The following is a 19911-nucleotide window of genomic DNA, read 5'->3' on the forward strand; positions in this document are numbered from 1 at the left end:
TCAGGGGACCCTGGTGTGCCCGTGTCGTCGCCCCCCCCCCCCCCGCCCCCGCTCTGCAGCCACCCGGGCTGGTGCTGCCCCCCGGCACCCCCCTGTGCCCCCCTGCACCCCTGCTCCCGGGCCAGGCCGTGGGGAGCTGGTGTGGGGCCGTTGCGTGGCCCCTGGCCTGAGGGGGGGCTCTGTGGGGCCACGGTGCCCCACGCTGTCCCCCCGTCCCCTGCCCCCTCGCCCGCTAAACTGGGATTAGCGACCTGCGCCTGCCGGGCCCCGCCGGTCGCGGTGTCTTTAATCTGGGGGATTGTGGTTAATCTGGCAGGGAGGGCTGGGCCCAGCCGGCTGCGCCCTCCTGGGGCCAGGAGGGGATGTGGCCCTTGGGGGGTCTGGGGAAACTGAGGCACGGCTGGTGGGTGCCACGCCGGGGTGGGGGCCGGGTGTGCCTGCCCCTCCGCTAACCCCCCTCTCTGCTCCCCCGCAGCGTCGCAGGAGCCAGCGCCGCCAGCGAGGACAGCCGCCGGGCAGCGGGTCGCCTGCGGGCCCCATGCTCTGCTCAGCCCCCGCGCCCCGCGCCTGAGAGCCCCCCCGCGCCCGAGACCCCCGCCATGGCCAGCAACAGCAGCTCCTGCCCCACGCCCGGAGGGGGGCACCTCAACGGCTACCCCGTGCCCCCCTACGCCTTCTTCTTCCCCCACATGCTGGGGGGGCTCTCGCCGCCCAGCACGCTGGCCGGCATCCAGCACCAGCTGCCCGTCAGCGGATACAGCACCCCCTCGCCCGCCAGTGAGTACCGCGGCCCCGCGGCAGGGGTGGGACCCCCGGTGCTGGGGGGGGGGGCGTGTGGGACCCCTCCGTGACGGGATCCGTCCCCAGCGTGGGACGTGGGTGCTGACCCCAGGCTGCTGCTCCCGCACCGGTTTGTGATCTGCGCCGGGGTGGTGGCACTGGTGAGCGGGGGGAGGGTCTCGCTGCTCCCAGCCGCCGCGTCGCCCACCCGTGGGGAGCCGTGTCTGGGGGGCACTGGCTCCTGGCCCGGTGGGGGGCGAGCGCCGGGCACATTTCCCCGTGCGTGTCTGTTAGTGCTGCCGCTGGGGAAACTGAGGCGTGGGGCGGGCAGTGGCACCCGGCGGGTGTGTGTCACTTAATTGCCGCTGTGTGGCCACCGCCATTAATGGCTGTGTTTATACCCCGGCTGTTAACGGCCCAGCTGGCCCTGGTTAGGGGCCCTGGGCTGTCACCATCCCCGGCACCCACCGCGGCCGGGCTGGGGGCCGGGGAGGCCGGTGCCGCGCTGCGTCCTCGCGGCGGCTCTTTGTTCACCGGCGGCGCGGGGGCCGCCCATGGGGGAGGCGATGAAGGCAATCATCGCGTCTGCTCCTGATTCAATTTCCCCCTGACAGGGTCGTCCATCACGGCCCCGGTAATCACCGCCCCGCCGCGCCGGCAGCTGGGAGCCGCGGGAGGTGGGCTCCTGGCCGGGGTCCTCCCCGCACCGTGACCCCAGCCGTGGGCTCACGGCGTGCCTCAGTTTCCCCGGACCCTCGCTGGGTGCCGTGGGGTAGCAGCCGGACCCCCACCCCGTCCCCGGCATCTCTGCAGACGGGCACCCTTGCCCATTCCTGCACCGCGCCAGCATGGGCGCCCCACGGCACCCGCCGTCGGGGAGGCCCCTGTGGGTCGGGGTGTGGCGGGGCCCCCCCAGCCCGTCCCTGGCCCCGGGGGACGGTGCAGGCCCGGGCAGGGCCGGCCCCGGGCGCTGTCCCCTGCCGGAGCCGCCCCGGCGGCGGTGGGACCCAGTGGGACCAGTTCAGCGACTGGGTGGTGGCGGGTGGGGCCCCTCCCCCGCGCTGGCTCTGGGGCCATTCCCGCCCCACGGCCTTTGGGAACAGGCTGGGGGGTGCCTGCGTCCGCCCCCCCCGACGCCGGGGCCACGTGCTGGGGGCCGGGCAGGGCAGGAGGGTGCCCTGGGGCTGATGGCAGCTGGGTGAGCTGTGCCTCAGTTTCCCCTTGGACTTCCCTGCCGGGGTGCCCCAGGGTCCCGGGGCACGCAGGGCGAGGGGACACCGTGTCTGCCCCCCGGGTGCTGTACGGTGTGGGTCCTGCGGTGCTTGGTGTGCGCCCGGGGGGATGCCCCCGCGCTCGCTCCTGGCAGTGGGGCCGGCAGGGAAATGCCGGGGTCCGTGTCCCGGCTGGGGGGGCTGCGGAGGGGCCCGGTGCAGCCACCCCCTCCTCACGCGTGTCCAGCCCTGCCGCCAGCCCGCCCTCGCCAGATGTGCTGCAGCTGCGCGGCCCTGGGGCCGATCCGGCTGGGCCCTCCTGGGGGTGCAGATGCCCCCCCCCGGGTTTGGCCGGGTGCCTCGCCGGGGCCGTGAGTGTTGGGATGGGGATCCGGTGGTGTTGGGGCTGCAGGGGAGCTGCCGGTGCCGATCCGGCCCCTGCGGTGCTGCGTGCTTTGCCCCCAGCGCAGGGAAATGGGACCGGCCGTATCCTGCGCACGGTGCTGGGCGCTGCCCCTCTCGCCCAGGCGGGTGTCCCTGGGTGCCCCGGGAGCCGCTGTCCCGGCCGGAGCCCGACCCACGTGCTGGGGCCTGCCGTGCCGTGAGCCGTCGAGAGCGGCTGGCGAAGGGAAGTGAGCGGAGGCGCTGGGCACGGTCCTGGTGCCCCCCGGCACAGCCCCCCAGCACAGCCCCCCCCGGGCTGTGTCTTCCCCTGTGGGGTGGGCACCGTGGTGGGCGGGGGGCGCCCAGGGTGGGTGCAGGGGCCTCCCCACGCTCACGGCTGCGTTTGCGCCCGCTGCAGGGGTGGTGCGTGCGTGGCGCTGGCTGCGCGCGCGTGTGCGTGTGCCCCCGGCCGTGCCTGCGCGTGTGCGCGCGCGCCCGTGTGCGCGCAGCTGTCGGTGCAGAGCTGGGGCGTGCGGCGGGTGTGCGCGGGGCTGAGCGGCCGCGTGCGGGTGCGCGTGTGCCCGTGCCCGCACGCGCGCGTGCGCCCGCCGCACGCAATGCGGAGCCACCCGCGTCCCCGTGCCGCGTGTGTGCACGCGTGTCGGTGCGTGTGGGGGTGCCGAGGCTGTCCCCGGGGACTCCGCGGTGGCCTTCTGCTGCTGGCCGTCCCCGGGGGTCCCCCTCCTCGCCCGCCGCCCCGCGAGAGGCTCCCTGGGCTGCCGCCCCCACCGGACCCTCCCTCTGCCCTGGTTCCCAGGCCCGGCTGCGGGAAGCGGGACCCCGGCGCGGCCCCCTCCCCTGCAGCCGCGGGGCCCCCCGGCCCCGCTCTCGCCCGCCGGGCCGGGGGGCCCCGCGGCCGGGCCCGGCCTGTCACCCTACCCGCTGGCTCCGGTTTCCTCCGCGCCGCCGCCGCTCCCCCGCAGCGCCCCGTAATTAATTAATTTTTAAAAATTAATGAGCAAAACGTGCTCCCTACAGGCTGGGGGCTGCGGGCGGGGGGCAGCAGGGCCGGGGGCCCCCGCTCGGGGCCGGGGCCCGGGAGCCCCCGCGGGGCGCGGTGCTGGGGACCCCCGGCCCCCCATCCGCGCCCGGGGAAGATTGATGAGGCCGGGCCGGGCGCTGGGCCCCGCGCCTGGGAAAGCCCATTATGGCGGAGGTTTTCTATCACTGTCACGGGGGCCGGGGGGAGCCGCCTGCGCCGGCCGGGAATTCGCCGGGCTCAAAAGCCGCTGAAGGGGATAAATGGGGTCTTTTGAAGTGGGCGGGCGGGAGGGGGGCTGCGGGGCCCCGAGGTGCCGGCGTGGGGATGGGGGGAAGGGGCCGGGGCTGGGTACCCCACGCCCCAGGCTGGGCTCGGGGGGGGGTTGTTTGGGGGCCCCGGGGGTCCCTGCCCACGTCCCCTTGTCTGCTGGGGCCGTGACCCTGCGCTCCCAAAGCCGCCTGCTCCAGGCACAGCGGGATCCCCCGTGGGGTCCCCCGTGGCTTTGGGGCCAGGTCTCCATCATGTTCCTGGTCGCGTCTTGTGTTCCCCGGAGCGCCGGCCGCCCCCGTGCGTGGGGCCAGGAGGAAGCGGGGCTGGGGGCTGCTGCCGAGGGGGGGCCCCGTTCTGGTGTCTCCAGGGCGCTGGCCGGGCGACGGGCCGTGGCGGTGGGACAGGGCTCGTGGCGGGGCGTCCCCGAACCCCTCACGCCGTGGGGCTGTGTGCGGGCGCTCCCCTCGCCCAGTTCCTCTTGGCTTCAGCGTTAAAGCTGTGGGTTTTTGGGGTTTGTTTTTTTTTTAATCTCTGTTTCTTCCTGTTGCCGCCGGCGCGGGACGGGAAGCGCTGCCCGGCGGGATGGCCGCCGGCGTGCGCGCGTGGCCTGGCCGCGGCGTGGCCCGGCCGTGCGGTGCCACCGGCCCGCGTCCCCTCCGTCGCAGGCACATTCTTTCCAGCGCTGGTAAATGAGTCAAAGCAGACATTTGTCATGTTCGCTGCAGGAAGTTGGAGGAGCGCTGGGCTTTTGTTCAGAAACCTGCTGGCTAAGCAAAGCCTTTGACTTTCTATTATTATTTAAACAGGCGCTGCTGGTCTGCTCCGCACAGACACACACGCACACACATGCACACGCACACACGCACACGCCTGCCGGCCTTTTTCTTATTCTTTTTTGTGTTTCTCCCCTTTCCCCCCCGCTCTGGGGGGGCGGGTTGGAAATAAAAACAGGCGGCCCTGGCTGTTCCCTTTGGGGCCGGGGGGGCCGCCGGCGTGCGCGGGGCCTGGGCGTGCAGCGAGCGGCCGGCCCGGCAGGAGGGTGTCCTGGGCCTCGGGGTGCGTGTGCGCACCGGGCGCCGCGTGTGTGCATGCTGCCGCGTGCGTGCACACAGGGCCGTGCGTGGCGTGCGCTGCCGTGCGTGCACACTGCCGTGCGTGTGCACACGTGTGCACACGCACAGCTGCTCGTGCACGCTCCCTGCTTGCTGCATGTGGCCGTGCAGGGCCGGCGTGTCCGGCCCCGCGCACGCGTGTGCTCCTCCCGCTCCTTGCCCGCGGCAGGACCCGGACGGCGGTTGGGCTGGGCCCTGCAGCACCCTGGGCCCGCACTGTAAGGGCACCCGTGCGGTGGGCTATGTGGGGCAGAGCAGACCCCCGTGGTGTGGCAGAGGCCGTGTGCCCGCCGTGGAGGGTGCCGGGGCTGTGCTGGCGGTGCTGCGCCGCAGGAAGCGAGGGAGGGAGGGTGGGTGAGAGCGTGCGGCAGGGAAGGTACCGGTGTGTCGGGGAGGTGGCACCGCTGGGGCCAGCCTGGCCCCGTGGCCACTGTCCTTGGCGGGGGTCCGGCCGTGCCTGGGTGCAGGCCGTGGGGCTATGCTGCGTGGGCGATGCCGTTGCCACTTGGGCAGCCCCGGAGGGGCCCCGGGTTTGGGGTGTCACCTCCCATGGGGATGCGGGTGCATGGGCAGGGGACAGGGGAGCGTGGGCAGCACGCAAGCACATGTGTGTGTGCCCTGGGGGTGTGCGCACACACGTGTCTGTGTGTGTGTACACACACTCAGCTGCTCCTGTGCTCGGTGGGGATGCAGCGTCACATGCACACGTGTGCGTGGGCAGGAGTGCACACGTGTACATGCACACACGGGAATGCGTGCACACACGGGAATGCGTGCACACACACCCCCCCCATGCAGTGGTGGGGCGGGAGCGCCCGTGGGCCCCTCCACGGCGTTAACACAGACATGCGCGTACCCCGTCGTGCAGCGGGAACACGCGTGCACACACGCAGGCCCCCACGCGTGCGTGCCCCCACGTCCCCCCGGGGGGCGGCCGGGGGTCAGGGCGAGGTGAGCCCGTCCCCGCCGGGTTCACCCGCAGTTCACGCGCATCCCATTAGTCAAATGAGCCGCGGGCAGCCCCCGGCCCCGCCGCGCGCCCCCGGCCCGCTCCCGCGTGGCGCTGGCCCCGCGCGCCCGTGGGCCCCGCGCGCCCGTGGCCGGTGCCGGCCGTCCCGGGCCGGGGGGGAAGGAGGCGGCGGCGGCGGCGGGGGACCACGGGGCGGCCCCGCGGCGCGGAGCGGGTTAAGGCTGTGGGGAGGCGGCTGGTGTCGGGAGGGACCGGGGCTGCCGGAGCCGCAGAGGCTGCGCCTTCCTCCCCTCCCCTCCCCCTCCTCCTCCGCCGCCGCCTGCCCGGGCGCGGAGCGGAGCGGCGGGGCCCGTCCCGCGGCGGGGCCATGGCAGCGCGGCGCGGGGCGCCCCGGGGGCCCGGCTGCCGCGGGGGGGGACGCTGAGCGCCCGGGGCCGCCCCCGCCGCCGGGCCATGTACGAGGGCGCGGCGGTGGCGGGGCTGCCCCCCGGCCCCCTCCTCCGGATGGATTTCTACGGGCCGGGCCGGGGCGGCCCCCCCGCGCCCCGCGGCGCCCCGCGCCGCCCCCCGCCCTGGAGCAGCTCCGGCCGCTGTAGGTACCTGCGCCCCGGGGGCCGGGCCCCTCACCGCCGCCTCGGGCCGGCGCCGGAGCCCGCCCGGGCGGCGAGAGCGGCCTCGCAGCCCGGCTCTGACCTGGGCCGGGGGGGGGGGTGCGGGGCTGGGTGCGGGGGGGTGGGGGCGCTGGGGGCTCGGCCGCGGGCGCAGGGCTGAGCAGGGGGCGGGGGGCGAGCCCGGGGGGGGTCGCCGGGCTCAGCCCCCGGCTCAGCGCCCCCCCCCGCCGGCTCGGCCGTGAGCAGCCCCTGGCCTGTTTCGGCGAGTGCTGGGCCGGGCGGGGGCCGCCCCGCGCCCCTCCCTCCCCGCCCCGGCCGCGAGTGGGGCCGCGGCAGCGCCGGCCCCGCCGGGGGTCTCGCTCCCCACCCCCCGACGAGCGCTCCGCCAAAACCCAATGAACCCCAGAGTCGCTGCACGGGCGGGGGGGCAGCGCCAGCAACCGGTGTGTCCCCGTGGGCCGGGTGTCCTGGGTGCCCAGGTGGGGCCCCGCGGGCGAGATCCTGCCCGGTGCCCCCGTGGGCCCCCCGCCGTCCCTGGGGATGGGCAGGCCCCGTGCTCCGTGCTGGCGGGGGCACGGCAGGCATGCGGGCAGCGGGAGCAGGCAGGGGCACGGGCAGCGCACCCGGAGCTGCCGGCCGGCCCGCGGGCTGCCACCCCACCCCGCTGTGCTTCGTGCCCCCCTTGCAGGGGCGAGCAGGGTCTGGGTGGGCTGGGGGGGGTCCCACGCCCCCCCAGTAGGCAGCCTGGCCTCGGGCCTCGGGGCTGCGGGCGGCGATAAGGGCCTGGAGAAAGTCCTGCCGCGCTCCGTGGGACTTTCACGCGGGTACGGGCTGCTGGGCCCTTCCGTGGGGCGCAGCGGGGCCGGGGGTCCGCCTCGTCCCCGGGGGGCCGGCAGGCCCCTTCTCCCTGCTGCCGGTTCTCCCTTCACGCAGCGATGCCTGGCGCGGTGCCGGTGGCCGGCGCTGTGCGGGGGGTGTGCGGCCGTGGCCCCCTCGGTCTCGCTCCCCCCATTGTCTTGGGGCCGCTCGACCTTTCTGCTGGCATCGGGCGCGAGCGCGGCGCGAGGGGCCTTTGTCTTCAGCCGGGGACGGCACGGGGCTGCCGCGGGGGCTCCGGCCGCCTCTGCGGCGGGGTGCTGCCTTCGGGGCCCTGGAGCAGGCAGGGCGCAGGCAGGGCCCGGCGGGGGCCATGTGTCCCGGGCTCCAGCGCCATCCCCTCAGCACAGGGCCCCCCCAGATCCCACTGGGGCTGTGCTGTCCTGAGCGGGGTGGCTGGTTGCCGTCGTCCTCCCTTCTGCCCCCAATCCTGCGGGAGAGGGGCCTCCTGTCCAGAGCCCCCTCCCATTGGGCTGTGGCTTTGGGTGGCCACGCGGAGCCCCTGCCCAGGCCAGGACACCTCCGGGCTCTGGTCATGGTGACCGTGACCCGGCAGGCGTGTGGGCGGCGGGTGCTGGCGGGACTCCCTGGCAGGGTGCCCCACTCCCTACGTCACGCCGAGGTGCCGTGTCTCCCCAGCTCAGGGGTGCCAGCCTTGGTGGGGCCGCTGCCGGAGATGCTGTGCCTCAGTTTCTCCAGAGACAGCTGTGCCCGCAACTGGGCTGTGCCCGGTGGCGCTGGCCCCCGAGGTGCTGGCTGCTGGCCTGGCGCCGGCGCTGCCCTGCCCGGCGGGACGCCGTCTCGCTGGCGTGGGGGGAAGAGCTGCTCCTCGGGGTGCGGGGAGCCTGCCCGCCACTGCAGCGGGGCCTGGGGACACTGCCATGCCACAGCTGGGGAAACTGAGGCACGAGGCGGTTCCAGACGGTGGCGGCGGTGCTTGCAGGAGCCCACGGAGGCAGTGGGTATCCTGTGCCCCTGTGGGTCCATGTCCTGCCACGGGTTTTGTGGCGTGCCGTGGGGGTCTCGGGGGGCACATGGGGTTGGGTTGTGCACGAGCACTGCCCCGCTGGGCACGGGGTGGCCCCGCCGTCGCCTTGTGTCAGCCGCGCTCTGCCGGCCTGGGCCGGCCGGTGGCGCGCAGCCAGCGCAGCGCTGCGGCGCGGTAGATGGCAAGTGGGGTGGTGGGGTCCCCAGGCCCTGGCACCGGCGGGGAGCAGGACCCCTGAGTCTGCTGGGCGGGATGCCCAGTGGGGACCAGGCGGGGTGCGGGTGCCCAGGCGGGCTGAGTGCCGTGCCTGGCACCACGTGGGCAAGAGCGGGCACCCCACAGCCCAGGGCACCCCGTGGTTTGGGGCGCTGGCCCCATTGTGGCCCTGGAACCGTCCTTGCCTCCCCAGCTGCCGCAGAGGCGCGGGAATTCAGGGCACGTGGGATCCTTGGCCGCAGGAAAGCCCTGGGTGGGCGCCCACCGTCTCGCCAGGCGCGCCAGGCCCCGCGGTGCGGGCGTGGGGCTGTCCCGCCTGGCACGGCGCTGCCTGCTGCTTTGGACCCTGCGGCGAGCACCGGCGGAGCGCCCTGCAGCCCCTGGCCGGGCCTTGCTCCTCGTCCCCCCGCTCCGAGGCCGGGGTCCCGGCCCGGCTCTGGCCCGGGGGCGACAGCCGGTGGCTGGCGGGGGTGGCGGCAGCCCGGACTCCTGGGTGCCCACGGGCGCTGGCACACGGTGTGGGCCCGCGGGCGCTTTCCCACGCCGGGGCGGGTTGCCGGCTGTCGGGGTGCCCCGGGGTCCCTTGGCGCGGGCGGGAAGCGGCCGGCGGGGCCGCGGGCGGGGGCGGCGCGTTCGCCCGGGGATGCCGGCGGAGCCGCAGCATCTGGTCTGCAGCTGGGCCCCGCTTCCTCCCGGCGGGGCGGGGGGCAGGACACCCGGGTCCCTCCTGTTCAGAGGGGCTGGGGGGGAGCCCGGGCGCCTGGGTCCCCCGCGTTCCCGGCCAGCCCCTCCTGCACCTCCCCAGGGAGGTTTGCGCCCATCCTGCCTGCTCAGCACCTCTGGGTGCTGCTCTGTGCCCTCCCGCTGTCTCGCAGGGGTGTGAGGGGCACCCAGGCCTGACACCACCACGAGGGGCTCCGGGGGAGCTGGCCAGGCAGGCGGCTGTGCCCGCGGCCCCGTCCCCTCTCTGGTGGCACTGCGGTCCCTTCGCCGGTGGCTGCGGCGGCCGGGGATTCCTGCGGCACTGGCACAGCCGTGCCTGCCCGGGGACACCGGCGTGCGCCGGCGCGGGGGGAGCCGGGTCCCCTCCCCCCTCCGCACCCAGCACATCAAAATCTTGTCAAATCTGCATTTTGTGAGTGCAGCTCTCCACGAGGAAGTTCTTAAATTATATAAAAGAGGCGATAAATTATAGACGACGTTCGCTCAGTCACTTTAATGGCTCCGCTCCCTCGAGTGGCAGCGGTGATTTATTCAGTGCCGCCTGGGAAGCGCTGCCCGGCTCGCTCGCCTCGGCGCCCGGCACGCTCGCCTCGCGCCCCGCATGCTCGCCTCCGTGCCCCGCGCGCTCGCCTCGGCGCCCGGCGCGCTCGCGTTCTGCCCCGCACACTCGCCTCGGCGCCCGGCGCGCTCGCCCGTCCCCGTTGGGTCGTGGGTGGCTTGGTCCCCGTTGTCCCCCTCCCTGGCCCCGTCTGCACCCGTGGCCTTCGGCGGGTGGCCGGTGGCACGGCCAGCCTGGGGACCCCCACCCCTCATCCATCACCCCCCCAAGCCCCGCCGCCCCCAGTGGGACCCCTCCTCGGCTCAGCCCCGGGGCGGGGGCCCCTGGCCGGGGGGGCAGCGGGCGGCAGCGGCGGGACCCTTTTCGGGGGCCCTTTTCGGGGCGGGGGGCTGGGCTCCCCCGCCGGGCCCGGCCTTTAATATCCTGTTTGACTGGTTCGCTTGGCTCCGCCGCAGAAACGTTCGCAAACATCCCGGAGGAGCCGGGGAGCGCTTAACCCCTGCCTGGCTGCACCCCGCGCCGCGGCCTGCCGCCCCGCCTGCGCCGCGCCCTCCCCGCCGCCGGGGCGGGGGGACAGGCCTTGTGCCGGGGGGCTCGGGCGCCTCCTGGGGGGCAGGGGGGCACCGGGCGTGCTCCTGGGGGGCCGGGGGGGAGCAGGCACGTCCCACGAGGTTTTGGGGTGCGGGGGGTACCGGCCGCGTCCCCCGTGCTGGCGAGGCCGTTGCAGCACGTGGTGGCCGGGGGATGCCTGTCACGGGGGCGAGGGCAGCGCTGCCCTCGGGGACGTCCCTCGCCGGGGTCCCGTGGGTGCCGGTGGGGTGCCGCCGTGCCCGGGGCCGTGCCTTCGGCTCTGGGGCAGCGGGTGCGGCGGGTGGCCCCCAGCCCACGCACGTGCGTGCGCCCACGCGTGTGAGCGAGTGTGCGGCGCTGGCCCCCGCGCCAGGCCGGGGCCGTGCCGTGCCGGCCCCCCGGACGCCGTCAGCGCCGCCCGCGCGGGGGGCTCCTGGGATTCCGGCTTTTTTCTTTTTTCTTTTTTTTTTTTTTTTTTTTTGTTGCTGTTGCTGTCTGCCTGGATGCCACTTCGCCTCCGTGGCCTGGAAACGTCAAGTTGCATCTTCCCAGCTCGCGTCCTCTCCCTGCCCGGCCCCACACCACCCGGCCCCGCGGCCGCCACACCACCCGGCCCCGCGGCCGGGCAGGGTCGGGTGGGCAGCGGCGGGGGGGGCGACGGGACCACCGGCCCCGGGGGCCGGCACTGGCGGGGGGTGCGGGGTCCCTGCGGGACCAGCCCGGCGCGGGGGTCCCCGTGCCCTGAGCGCCGCCGCCTTCCCCGCAGCCGTCGAGACACAGAGCACCAGCTCGGAGGAGATCGTGCCCAGCCCGCCCTCGCCCCCGCCCCTGCCCCGCATCTACAAGCCCTGCTTCGTCTGCCAGGACAAGTCCTCGGGGTACCACTACGGGGTGAGCGCCTGCGAGGGCTGCAAGGTGAGCGCTGCCGGCGCCCCGCGCCGGGGCCGCCCCCCCCGCGGGCCCCCGGGGTCCCCGGCCAGGTGCTGACCGGGGCGCGCGGGGTCCCCAGGGCTTCTTCCGCCGCAGCATCCAGAAGAACATGGTGTACACGTGCCACCGGGACAAGAACTGCATCATCAACAAGGTGACGCGCAACCGGTGCCAGTACTGCCGCCTCCAGAAGTGCTTCGAAGTCGGCATGTCCAAGGAGTGTGAGTGCGGCCGGGACGGACGGGACCGGGACGGCCTGCCTGGGTGCCGCGGGGGGGGTCCGGGCGCAGCGGGGCCGTCCCAGCAGCCCCCACCACGTGCCCAGCAAGGCCCTGGGGGGGTGGGGGGGACCCCCCGGGGGGGTGGGGGGGACCCCCCCGGGTTTGTGTCACAGCCTGGCCGTTGCCTGGGCAACGCGTGATTGATGATGTCAGAGATAAATGACGCTGACGGGGCCTCCTGGCGTCTGCGTGCCAGTTGTCATGGTGCCCGGCTGCACCCCCCGCGCGGCGCGGCATCGCCGGGGGTGGGTGACCGGGGGCGACGGCTGCTGGGGCGCAGCTGCCCCCCGAGCACCCCACAGTCCTGCCCCATCTGCCTGCCCCTGTGGGGCCCGTGGTCCCCGGGAGGGGGCTGCCGGATGCTGGGGGCGGCCGGGCAGTGCCGGGGGTGCTCAGCGTCCCAGGGGCTGCAGCTCCGGACCCCCTTGCACCTAAGGGGGGGTCCTGGCCCTCCCTGTCCCACAGAGGCTGGTCCCTGCGGGGTGCTGCTTCCCCCCGCTGCCACCTCGGGGGGGTCCCCCGCACGCCCCCGTGACGAGCGCGGTGGCTCAGCTGCCATTTTCTCTCCCTGGTGGTTTGCTCCGCTGCGTCAGCTTTGCGGAGCCAAGCTGAACACTGGCCCCACGGCCAGGGGTGCGGTGTCCCCCCCGGGCGCTGTGTCACCCCTCACTGCCTCCTAGTGACTCGGGGGGGCTTATTTAACGGAAAGCCGTGGGGGGCTGGAGGCTCGGCTGGCCCTTTGCCACCGCGGCCGATCCCCTCACCGGCGGCGACTTCCTCATCCTGCCCCGGGGGGACAGAGCTGGTGGGGCAGGGGCTGGCTGGCGGCGGGGCCGGGCGGCGCTGACCCTGCCGTCCCCGCAGCCGTCCGCAATGACCGGAACAAGAAGAAGAAGGACGTGCCCAAACCGGAGTGCTCGGAGAGCTACATCATCACGCCCGAGGTGGAGGAGCTCATCGAGAAGGTGCGCAAGGCCCACCAGGAGACCTTCCCCGCCCTCTGCCAGCTCGGCAAATACACTACGGTGAGTGTTCGAGGGGTCCCGGGGGGCTGGGGAGCGCGGCAGCCCCCCCCGTGCCCTCACCCCCCGCCTCCCGCCGCAGAACAACAGCTCGGAGCAGCGGGTCTCGCTGGACATCGACCTGTGGGACAAGTTCAGCGAATTGTCCACCAAGTGCATCATCAAGACGGTGGAGTTTGCCAAGCAGCTCCCCGGCTTCACCACGCTCACCATCGCCGACCAGATCACCCTCCTCAAAGCTGCCTGCCTCGACATCCTGGTGAGAGCGGGGCCTGGGACGGGGACAGGGGCGGGGAGGGGACGCCAAGCTGAGCCCCCCGCCCTCGCCCCCCCCCAGATCCTGCGGATCTGCACGCGCTACACGCCGGAGCAGGACACCATGACCTTCTCGGACGGGCTGACGCTGAACCGCACGCAGATGCACAACGCCGGCTTTGGGCCCCTCACCGACCTGGTCTTCGCCTTCGCCAACCAGCTGCTGCCGCTGGAGATGGACGACGCCGAGACGGGGCTGCTCAGTGCCATCTGCCTCATCTGCGGAGGTGCGTGCGGGGGGTGCGGGGACGGGCACCCTGCCCAGCGCCCCGGCAGGCCCCCGGCGCCTGCCCGGCGGGCCTCCCCAAGCGGCTGACCAGCAAGACCCCAAACGGTGCCCTTTTCCGTGGCACAGCCACCCTGGAGACCCCCTCGGGGCCGCAAGGTTACAGGGGGGCAAGGGGGAACGACAGGATCTGTGCTGCCCCCCCGTAACCCCTGTCGTCCCCCCACCCCAGACCGCCAGGACCTGGAGCAGCCCGACAAAGTGGACAAGCTGCAGGAGCCGCTGCTGGAGGCGCTGAAGATCTACGTGAGGAAGAGGAGGCCCAACAAGCCCCACATGTTCCCCAAGATGCTCATGAAGATCACAGATCTCCGCAGCATCAGCGCCAAGGGTGAGCGCCGGGGAAGGGGCGGCCGCCCTCCTGCAGCCCCGCGTCCCCGGGGGAGCGTCCCTTGGGCTCGGCACCGTCGGGGGTCCGGGTCACTCACCCCTCCCCAGGGCACAGCGTCCTCCGGAGGGGACGAGGGAGGGGTGACCCCCAGCACCGCGTCCTCCAGGGACGCGGAGGACGTGGCCGTGTCCCCTGTCCTCAGCAGCCGGGGAGGAGCAGGGCCGGGGGTGCCGGTTTGGGGGTGCCAGCGGCGCGCTGCCTCACTGACCCCGACCCTTCGTGCAGGCGCCGAGCGGGTGATCACGCTGAAGATGGAGATCCCGGGATCGATGCCGCCCCTCATCCAGGAGATGCTGGAGAACTCGGAGGGTATGGACACGCTGGGGGGGCAGCCTGGGGCCCCCCCCGGCAGCTGCAGCCCCAGCCTTTCGCCCAGCTCCAACCGCAGCAGCCCGGCCACGCACTCGCCGTGACCCGCGCCCGGCGCGCACCAGGACAGAGCCCGGCACGCCGGCGCGCGGAGGGGGGACCCCGCGCCTCGGCCCTGGCTGCAGCCCCCCTGGGGCGGACTCCTTGGCAGCCCCCCGCCGGCGCAGCCCCGGGACCCCCCCGCTGGAGCGGACCCCGCGGGGAGCCCCGCAGCCCCCGCCCCCCCCCAGCCCCGGGCGAAGCGCGTTGGTTGAGTCACATTTCAGGGGCGCGGGGGCCCTCGGCCACGTCCCCGGGGACGCCCCGGCCCCACCAGCACCAGCACACACGGGATCGCGACCACCGAGCCAGCCCCCCGCCCCGGCCGTCCGGCAGGGAGGACCCGGCCAGACCCCGCACGCCGAGGAAGCAGAGTCATTTAAAAGAGAAAAGAAAGCAAAGTATATATATATAAATATCTATAAATATCTATAAATACGTTTTAAAACCTTTGTAAAAGTTTGGAGGGGTTTTTAGGCCTGTGCAGGTGGAGGGGGCATGGCGGGAGCTGCCGGGGGGGGGGGGGGCACATGATTTATTATTATTAAATTTTTTTTTTTTGGTTGTTGTTGAGATTTTAGTGGTTTTAGAGTCAGGGGATGCCGGGCGGGCCCTGCCCTGGTCCCCCCAGGCGGGGTGGGGACTGTGGGGATGCACGGTGGTGCCAGCCCCGGCCTCGTGGGGAGCGGGGCCCGGCCCTGCCGGCACGGGGAGGACGGGGGGGACGTGGGGGGGCTGGCTCCAGAATAAAGTTTATTTATTCTAGTGCCTGGCTCGTTCTTACTGCGGGGACACTGCGGCGGGGGGCCGGCGGGGGGCATGGTTGGGCCTGCTGCACCCTGAGTCCCGGGGACTTCTTTGCTGCAGGGGGACACCCCAGGACCCCCCCATCTGCCCTCCTTGGCTCGGGCTGCTGCCAAAGGCTGAGCTGGGGCAGAACCCTTTGGGGTCCCCCAGCACCCCGAAAGCTCTGCGCTTCCCAGCCCCCATGCTGCGGTCGTGTCCCCCTATGCCAGGGTGTGGGGGCAGCCCTGGCCACCCCGTGCCGGGCTGGGGGGCAGTGGGGGTCAGGGGTGTCCCTGCTGCTGTGCAGGGATGGGACCTGTTTGTTTTCCTTTTGTCCATATTTTTTTTCCAGCAGCTGCCGGGTGAGGCCCATCCACCGCCCACAACAGGAACTGGGGGCACCAGGGCACGGCACGGCACAGCACGGCCCTGCTTCCCCGGCACGGCGAGGGCTGGGGCAGGGAGAGTCACAGCTGCCCGCTGGGCACCAGCTGGGCTGAGAATGGCCACAGCTCGTGCCAGCAGTGGAAGCCCAGGGCCGGCTACACGGTCAGGTCCCCCCGCGGCGGGGGGCCAGCGGGGCAGCACGGCTCCTCCGCAGCCCCCGCCGGCTGCCCGGGAGCTGGTCCCCGCTCCTGTGGCCGGTGGCAGCACCCAGCCTGGGGTGGGGGGCCCTTGCGCAGGAGGTGGGCGAGCTCGGCCAGGCTGAGCAGCGCCGAGACCAGCCCCACCACGAAGTAGAAGTGGATGAAGACGGTTTTCTCAGTGGGGCGGGAGACGAAGCAGTCGACGTGGTGCGGGCAGGGCCGCCGGCGGCAGACGAAGAGCGGCTGCACCCTGAAGCCGTAGAGCAGCGCCTGCCCCAGCAGGAAGCCCAGCTCGGCCGCGATGCGTGCCACCACGCTGCCCACGTAGAAGGGCTGGAGGCGGCGGGTGCGCTGGCCGGGGGCCCCCCCGCGCCCCGGCTTGGCCGCCTGGTGCACGGCGAAGATGACGAAGAGGGCGGCGGGCGCCGAGAGCACAACGATGTGGAAGACGAGGAAGCGGTAGTGGGAGATGGGGAAGGCGGCGTCGTAGCACACCGGTTTGCAGCCCGGCTGCTGCGTGTTGCAGACGAACTCCTCCTGCTCGTCCTCGAAGACGTCGCTGCCCACGGTGGCCAGGACCAGGATGCGGAAGAGGAGCATCACCACCAGCCAGAACCGCCCCACCATGGGCGAGTGCTCCTGCACCGCGTCCAGCAGCGAGCTCAGGAAGCCCCATTCGCCCATGGCCGAGCTGCGGGAGCGGGGTCAGCGCTGGCGGGGGACACGGTGCCCATGAGGATGGACCCCAGCGGGCAGCACGGCCCCTCCGGCTCAGCACCCTCCGTGCCAGTCCCAAAGGCACTGCACCATCCCCACCCCTGGGCAGCGCCAACCCGGCTCACCCCTGTCACGAGCGTCCCCAGGCATCTGCGGTGCCCCAGGGCTCGCGCCCCCGGAGATGGGTCCGAGGTCACCGGCTCGGGCAGGACTAGCAGGGCTCCCATCCATCGTGCTCCCCGGCCCCCTGGGCCCCCCACAGCCCGGCCCGGCGGGGTCTCCCCTGTACCTGTGGAGGCTGCGGTTCACGGCGTGCCAGCGCGGCTGGCGCCGGCTGTCCGGGACTGTCCGGTCCCTTGTCCGGCTGGGCTGGGACGACGGTCGCGCAGCCACGCCTGGAGTCCTTTTAAAGAGACAGAGCAGCCGCGGGGGTGCCTGGAGGGGAGGGAAGGGCTCGGCTCTGCTGGGGGGACCTCACGGACAAATGCTCTCCCTGCCCCGGGGCCAGCGGCTGCCTGGGGCACAGGTCGGTGCAGGGGCGGCCCCCCCCCCCGAAATGCCACTGTGCCTTGCCCCCCCCCAACCCCCAGGGCCTGGGGGTACCAACCACAGTGCTCAGCCCCCAAAAGCCCCCACCCCAGCGCTGGCAGCGCCTCCCTGTGCGGCTCCTGCCCCGCGGTCTCATCCGGGGCCGGGCTCTTCCCCCATGGGGCTGGGGCGCTGTGCCGGGGGATGCGCGGCCTGGCACCAGCCCTCCCTGCTCCGTACGGGCCATGGAGAGTCCCGTGGGCCGTCCCTGGCTGCCCCCAGCTCCGGCACGTGTGGGCCGGCAGGATGCTACGCCACCAGCCCCGCCGGGCAGCTGCTTTTCAAAGCCTTGCGATGCTCTGCAAGAAATGCTCCGTGGCACGGCCGGGGCTCCTGCCAGCCCCACCCGGCCGGGGCAAGTGCCAGTGGCCTTCGCCTGTGCCTCAGGTTCCCTTTCTGGTAGCAGGAGCAGAGTCCCGGCCGGCGCGGGTCACCCTCGGGCCCTCCTTGCCCCTTGGGGGCCGTGCGATGCCCACAGTGAGTTGGTGCCCGACACCCCACAAGCCACCGCGCCCCCTCCAGCAGCACGCAGCATCCCCAGGGCCCCTGACAGTGGCATTTTGTGATGGAGAAAATCCTGGTACAGACACTGTGGTGCACTGTGTGCGTGAGCGCACACGCAGCTCTATGTATACATTTGGGGTGATGCCGGGGTTACGGGAGCAGCTACATCACCAGCCCCGAGCAGGCCGCGCGGCCACGGCCTCGCCATTTGCTGTGCGAGTTGTGACAACTGATTCTCCGGGTGTGCTTGCAGCAAGGAGAGCCGTAAATAGCACGGCCCCTCGCCGGGGACGCGCCAGAGACACTCTCCAGAGCCCGGCAGTGGAAAATCTGACAGCGCTTTCCACACTTGACTGGGCTCCAGCAAAGCACCTCGGTGGCACCGATAGTGCCTGCACCCGGCGGCTGTGCCATGGCTGGCAGGGGACCGAGGGGCCCCGGGGTTTGCCGGTTGGGTCCTGCAGCCACGCAGCTCCCTATGTGCGGGGAATCACCAGCCTGGGACGTGGGGGGAGGCGGGTGTTGCAGCTGGGTCCTGCTCGTCCCCCCGTGCCAGCCCAGGAGCCACGGCCAGCTCCCCGTGGCTGCCGGCACGATGGCAGCCCCGCATCGACCCTGCGCCCCGTTTCAGCCATGTGCATGATGCTCTGGGGGCCCTGGGGTGCTGAGCACCCAGGTGCAGGGATGTGGGACAGCGCAGTTTGTCCCCCAGGGCTTCATTAGCGACCCTGATCCCTCCTGCTGCAGGGACCCCCCATATCTCGCCCAGCTCTGACAGGCAGCCCCCCAGGGGTGCAACTCCAGCCCAGAGAGGCGGCTTAGCACAAACCCGTCCCTCCAGTAAATCCCTCGCGCGCTCGGAGCCTTCAGCCACCCCTCACCTGCGGCCGCCCTCACAGAAGCAGAACCGGGGCATGACCATCCCCGTGGGCTGACGCCGGGTGCCACGCGGGCATTCACAGGAATTTGGAGGCCTCAGATCTGGCGCCCAGATGGGTCCCGCCAGCGGTTTTGCAAAGCCACAGCCTCGGTGGTGAGGAACCAGCAGGGAAACAGCCCAGGCAGCACCAGAGCTGGCTGCAGGCACTGCCTCAGGCACGGTCCGGGGCTCGGCGGCAGCAAGTGCTGACCCACGCCCAGCCAGGGGGAAGGCAGGACACCAGTGGGGTTTTCACAGCGCTTGGCAGCTGCCAGTGAGCAGCCGAGGGACATCCCACTGATGGCACCAGCTCCCAGCTGGGGAAGCAGAGGGGACAGGCCGTGCTGAGGGGACCGTCGCTGCAAAGCCCGAGGCTCCCACAGCTCCTCCTGCGGGGTGCAGCTCTGCCCCAGCACCTTCTTCACATGGCCCAGGCCACGGTGATCACCTCCAGCAGCCCTACACACAGAGCAGAGGGCTTGGTGCAAGCTCTGCGGTGGTCATTTCCATAACAATGCCAAAACTGGCTAAATCAGCACCGGAAATAACCTCAGAAATAACGAGCATGGTTAGACAATGGAGATGACCCATTTAGACCAGTCTTGGCAGCAGCGGGTGGGATCTGATGGCCTCTTGCTCCTGGGAAAGTCTGAGCTTCGAGTACTCGCTACGAACAAAGACAAGCCATGGCTCTGGGGAGCCGGCGCAAGGGAAAACGGAGAGAAGAGGCAGCTGAGGACAAGTCCTTTTTATTGAAGAAAGCTTGAGTAAAAACACTTTTATTACATAAATACTAAAAAGGACAGAAACTCAGGACAAGAAGAAAAACACAAAGTATTTACATAGACAGTTAAGAAATATCCCTCAGTGGTACAGACATGGCCTTTGAAAAGCAAAAACAACTAGATAAATACTCCAGTGAAGTACTTCTAAGGGGAAGGGGGAGATGAAGCTTCCCTGCTTCTGCTGAGGAACCCGAGTGCTGGAAGGTCAGACTACCCCGAGGCACTGAGGTGATGAGCAGGCCTCACCTCGCAGGGGGATGTGCTAAGGGGAAGTTCTTTGTCCCCAGAAACGGCAGCAGGAGAAGCTTCACGCTGCCGAGGAGCTGCTCTGTACAACAGCCTTTTCTTGTGCCGAGTATGGCAGCAGAGGAGCTCAGCGCGGGGGAACCTGCTGCTTTCCAACGCGTGCATGGGAATAACCAACCGGCTTTCCTGCAAGCGCCCACAGATCAAAGACCCTTGGATGGCGGATGTCTGTCCTGCCGCTGTCCTTCTCTCTAAGAGCCCGTCTTGCTCAGCCGGCACTGCAGAGACACCCGCTTGGATCTTCAGCGGCACAAGGCATGGGTAGTCACAAGCATCTCTTACCTGAAGATGACCTCTGGGCTGAACTAGCTGAAACGGGGCTTCTTGGCAGCCAGACAGAAGATAAAGCTGCCAACAGTGAGCACAGTGTGGAGACAAGTCTGCACAAACCTCCATTACTAAACCTGAATTTAAAATAACAAAGGCTAAAACTCAACATGGCAGAGGTTGAGCAACAGGGACTTGCAAAGGACTGCGGAAGAGAAAGAAAAACACTAGCATGGAGTTTTGAATGCCTACACCTCACATGTCCCTACGGTTGTGGAGTTAAAAGCTTGTCTATTTTATTACTTTTTAAGACATCTAGAGGAAGGTATCTATATGGGAGGGTATTTTAAAAGATTTGGTATGTTCTAAAGTCTACTTTAACATTAAAATTACCACAAAGTGTCAAAAGATTCCAGCTAGCTAATGGGTAAGAGGGAAGTGCATCAGCACTAGCTGGGCAGATGGCTCCAATGTTCACAAGAAAGGCAGGGCGGTGTGTGTGTGTGT

General features: G+C 71.4%; 2 protein-coding genes across 4 annotated transcripts; one reads left to right on the plus strand and one right to left on the minus strand.

Moving 5' to 3' along the window:
- Positions 1-599: 599 nt before the first annotated feature.
- On the plus strand, positions 600-15107 carry RARA (retinoic acid receptor alpha; the record flags this gene model as incomplete). Of its 3 annotated transcripts, XM_082010708.1 has the most annotated exons (8): positions 600-777; positions 11079-11227; positions 11322-11463; positions 12388-12548; positions 12628-12804; positions 12883-13087; positions 13319-13477; positions 13763-15107. In XM_082010708.1, 8 exons carry the CDS (start codon positions 600-602, stop codon positions 13948-13950), a joined length of 1359 nt encoding a protein of 452 aa, XP_081866834.1. In that variant the 3' UTR covers positions 13951-15107. The 3 variants fall into 3 exon arrangements, with proteins under 3 accessions (XP_081866834.1, XP_081866835.1, XP_081866833.1); XM_082010707.1 differs by lacking the exon at positions 600-777 and having other exon boundaries at positions 10322-11227; XM_082010709.1 differs by lacking the exons at positions 11079-11227; positions 11322-11463.
- A 166-nt stretch (positions 15108-15273) lies between these two features.
- On the minus strand, positions 15274-16332 carry GJD3 (gap junction protein delta 3; the record flags this gene model as incomplete). Its single annotated transcript, XM_082010750.1, has 1 exon — positions 15274-16332. Exon 1 carries the CDS (start codon positions 16000-16002, stop codon positions 15274-15276), a length of 729 nt encoding a protein of 242 aa, XP_081866876.1. The 5' UTR covers positions 16003-16332.
- Positions 16333-19911: the final 3579 nt, after the last annotated feature.

The sequence above is a fragment of the Phaethon aethereus genome, assembly GCF_964289735.1.
Source record: "Phaethon aethereus genome assembly, chromosome: 25".
Taxonomy (NCBI): Eukaryota; Metazoa; Chordata; class Aves; order Phaethontiformes; family Phaethontidae; genus Phaethon; species Phaethon aethereus.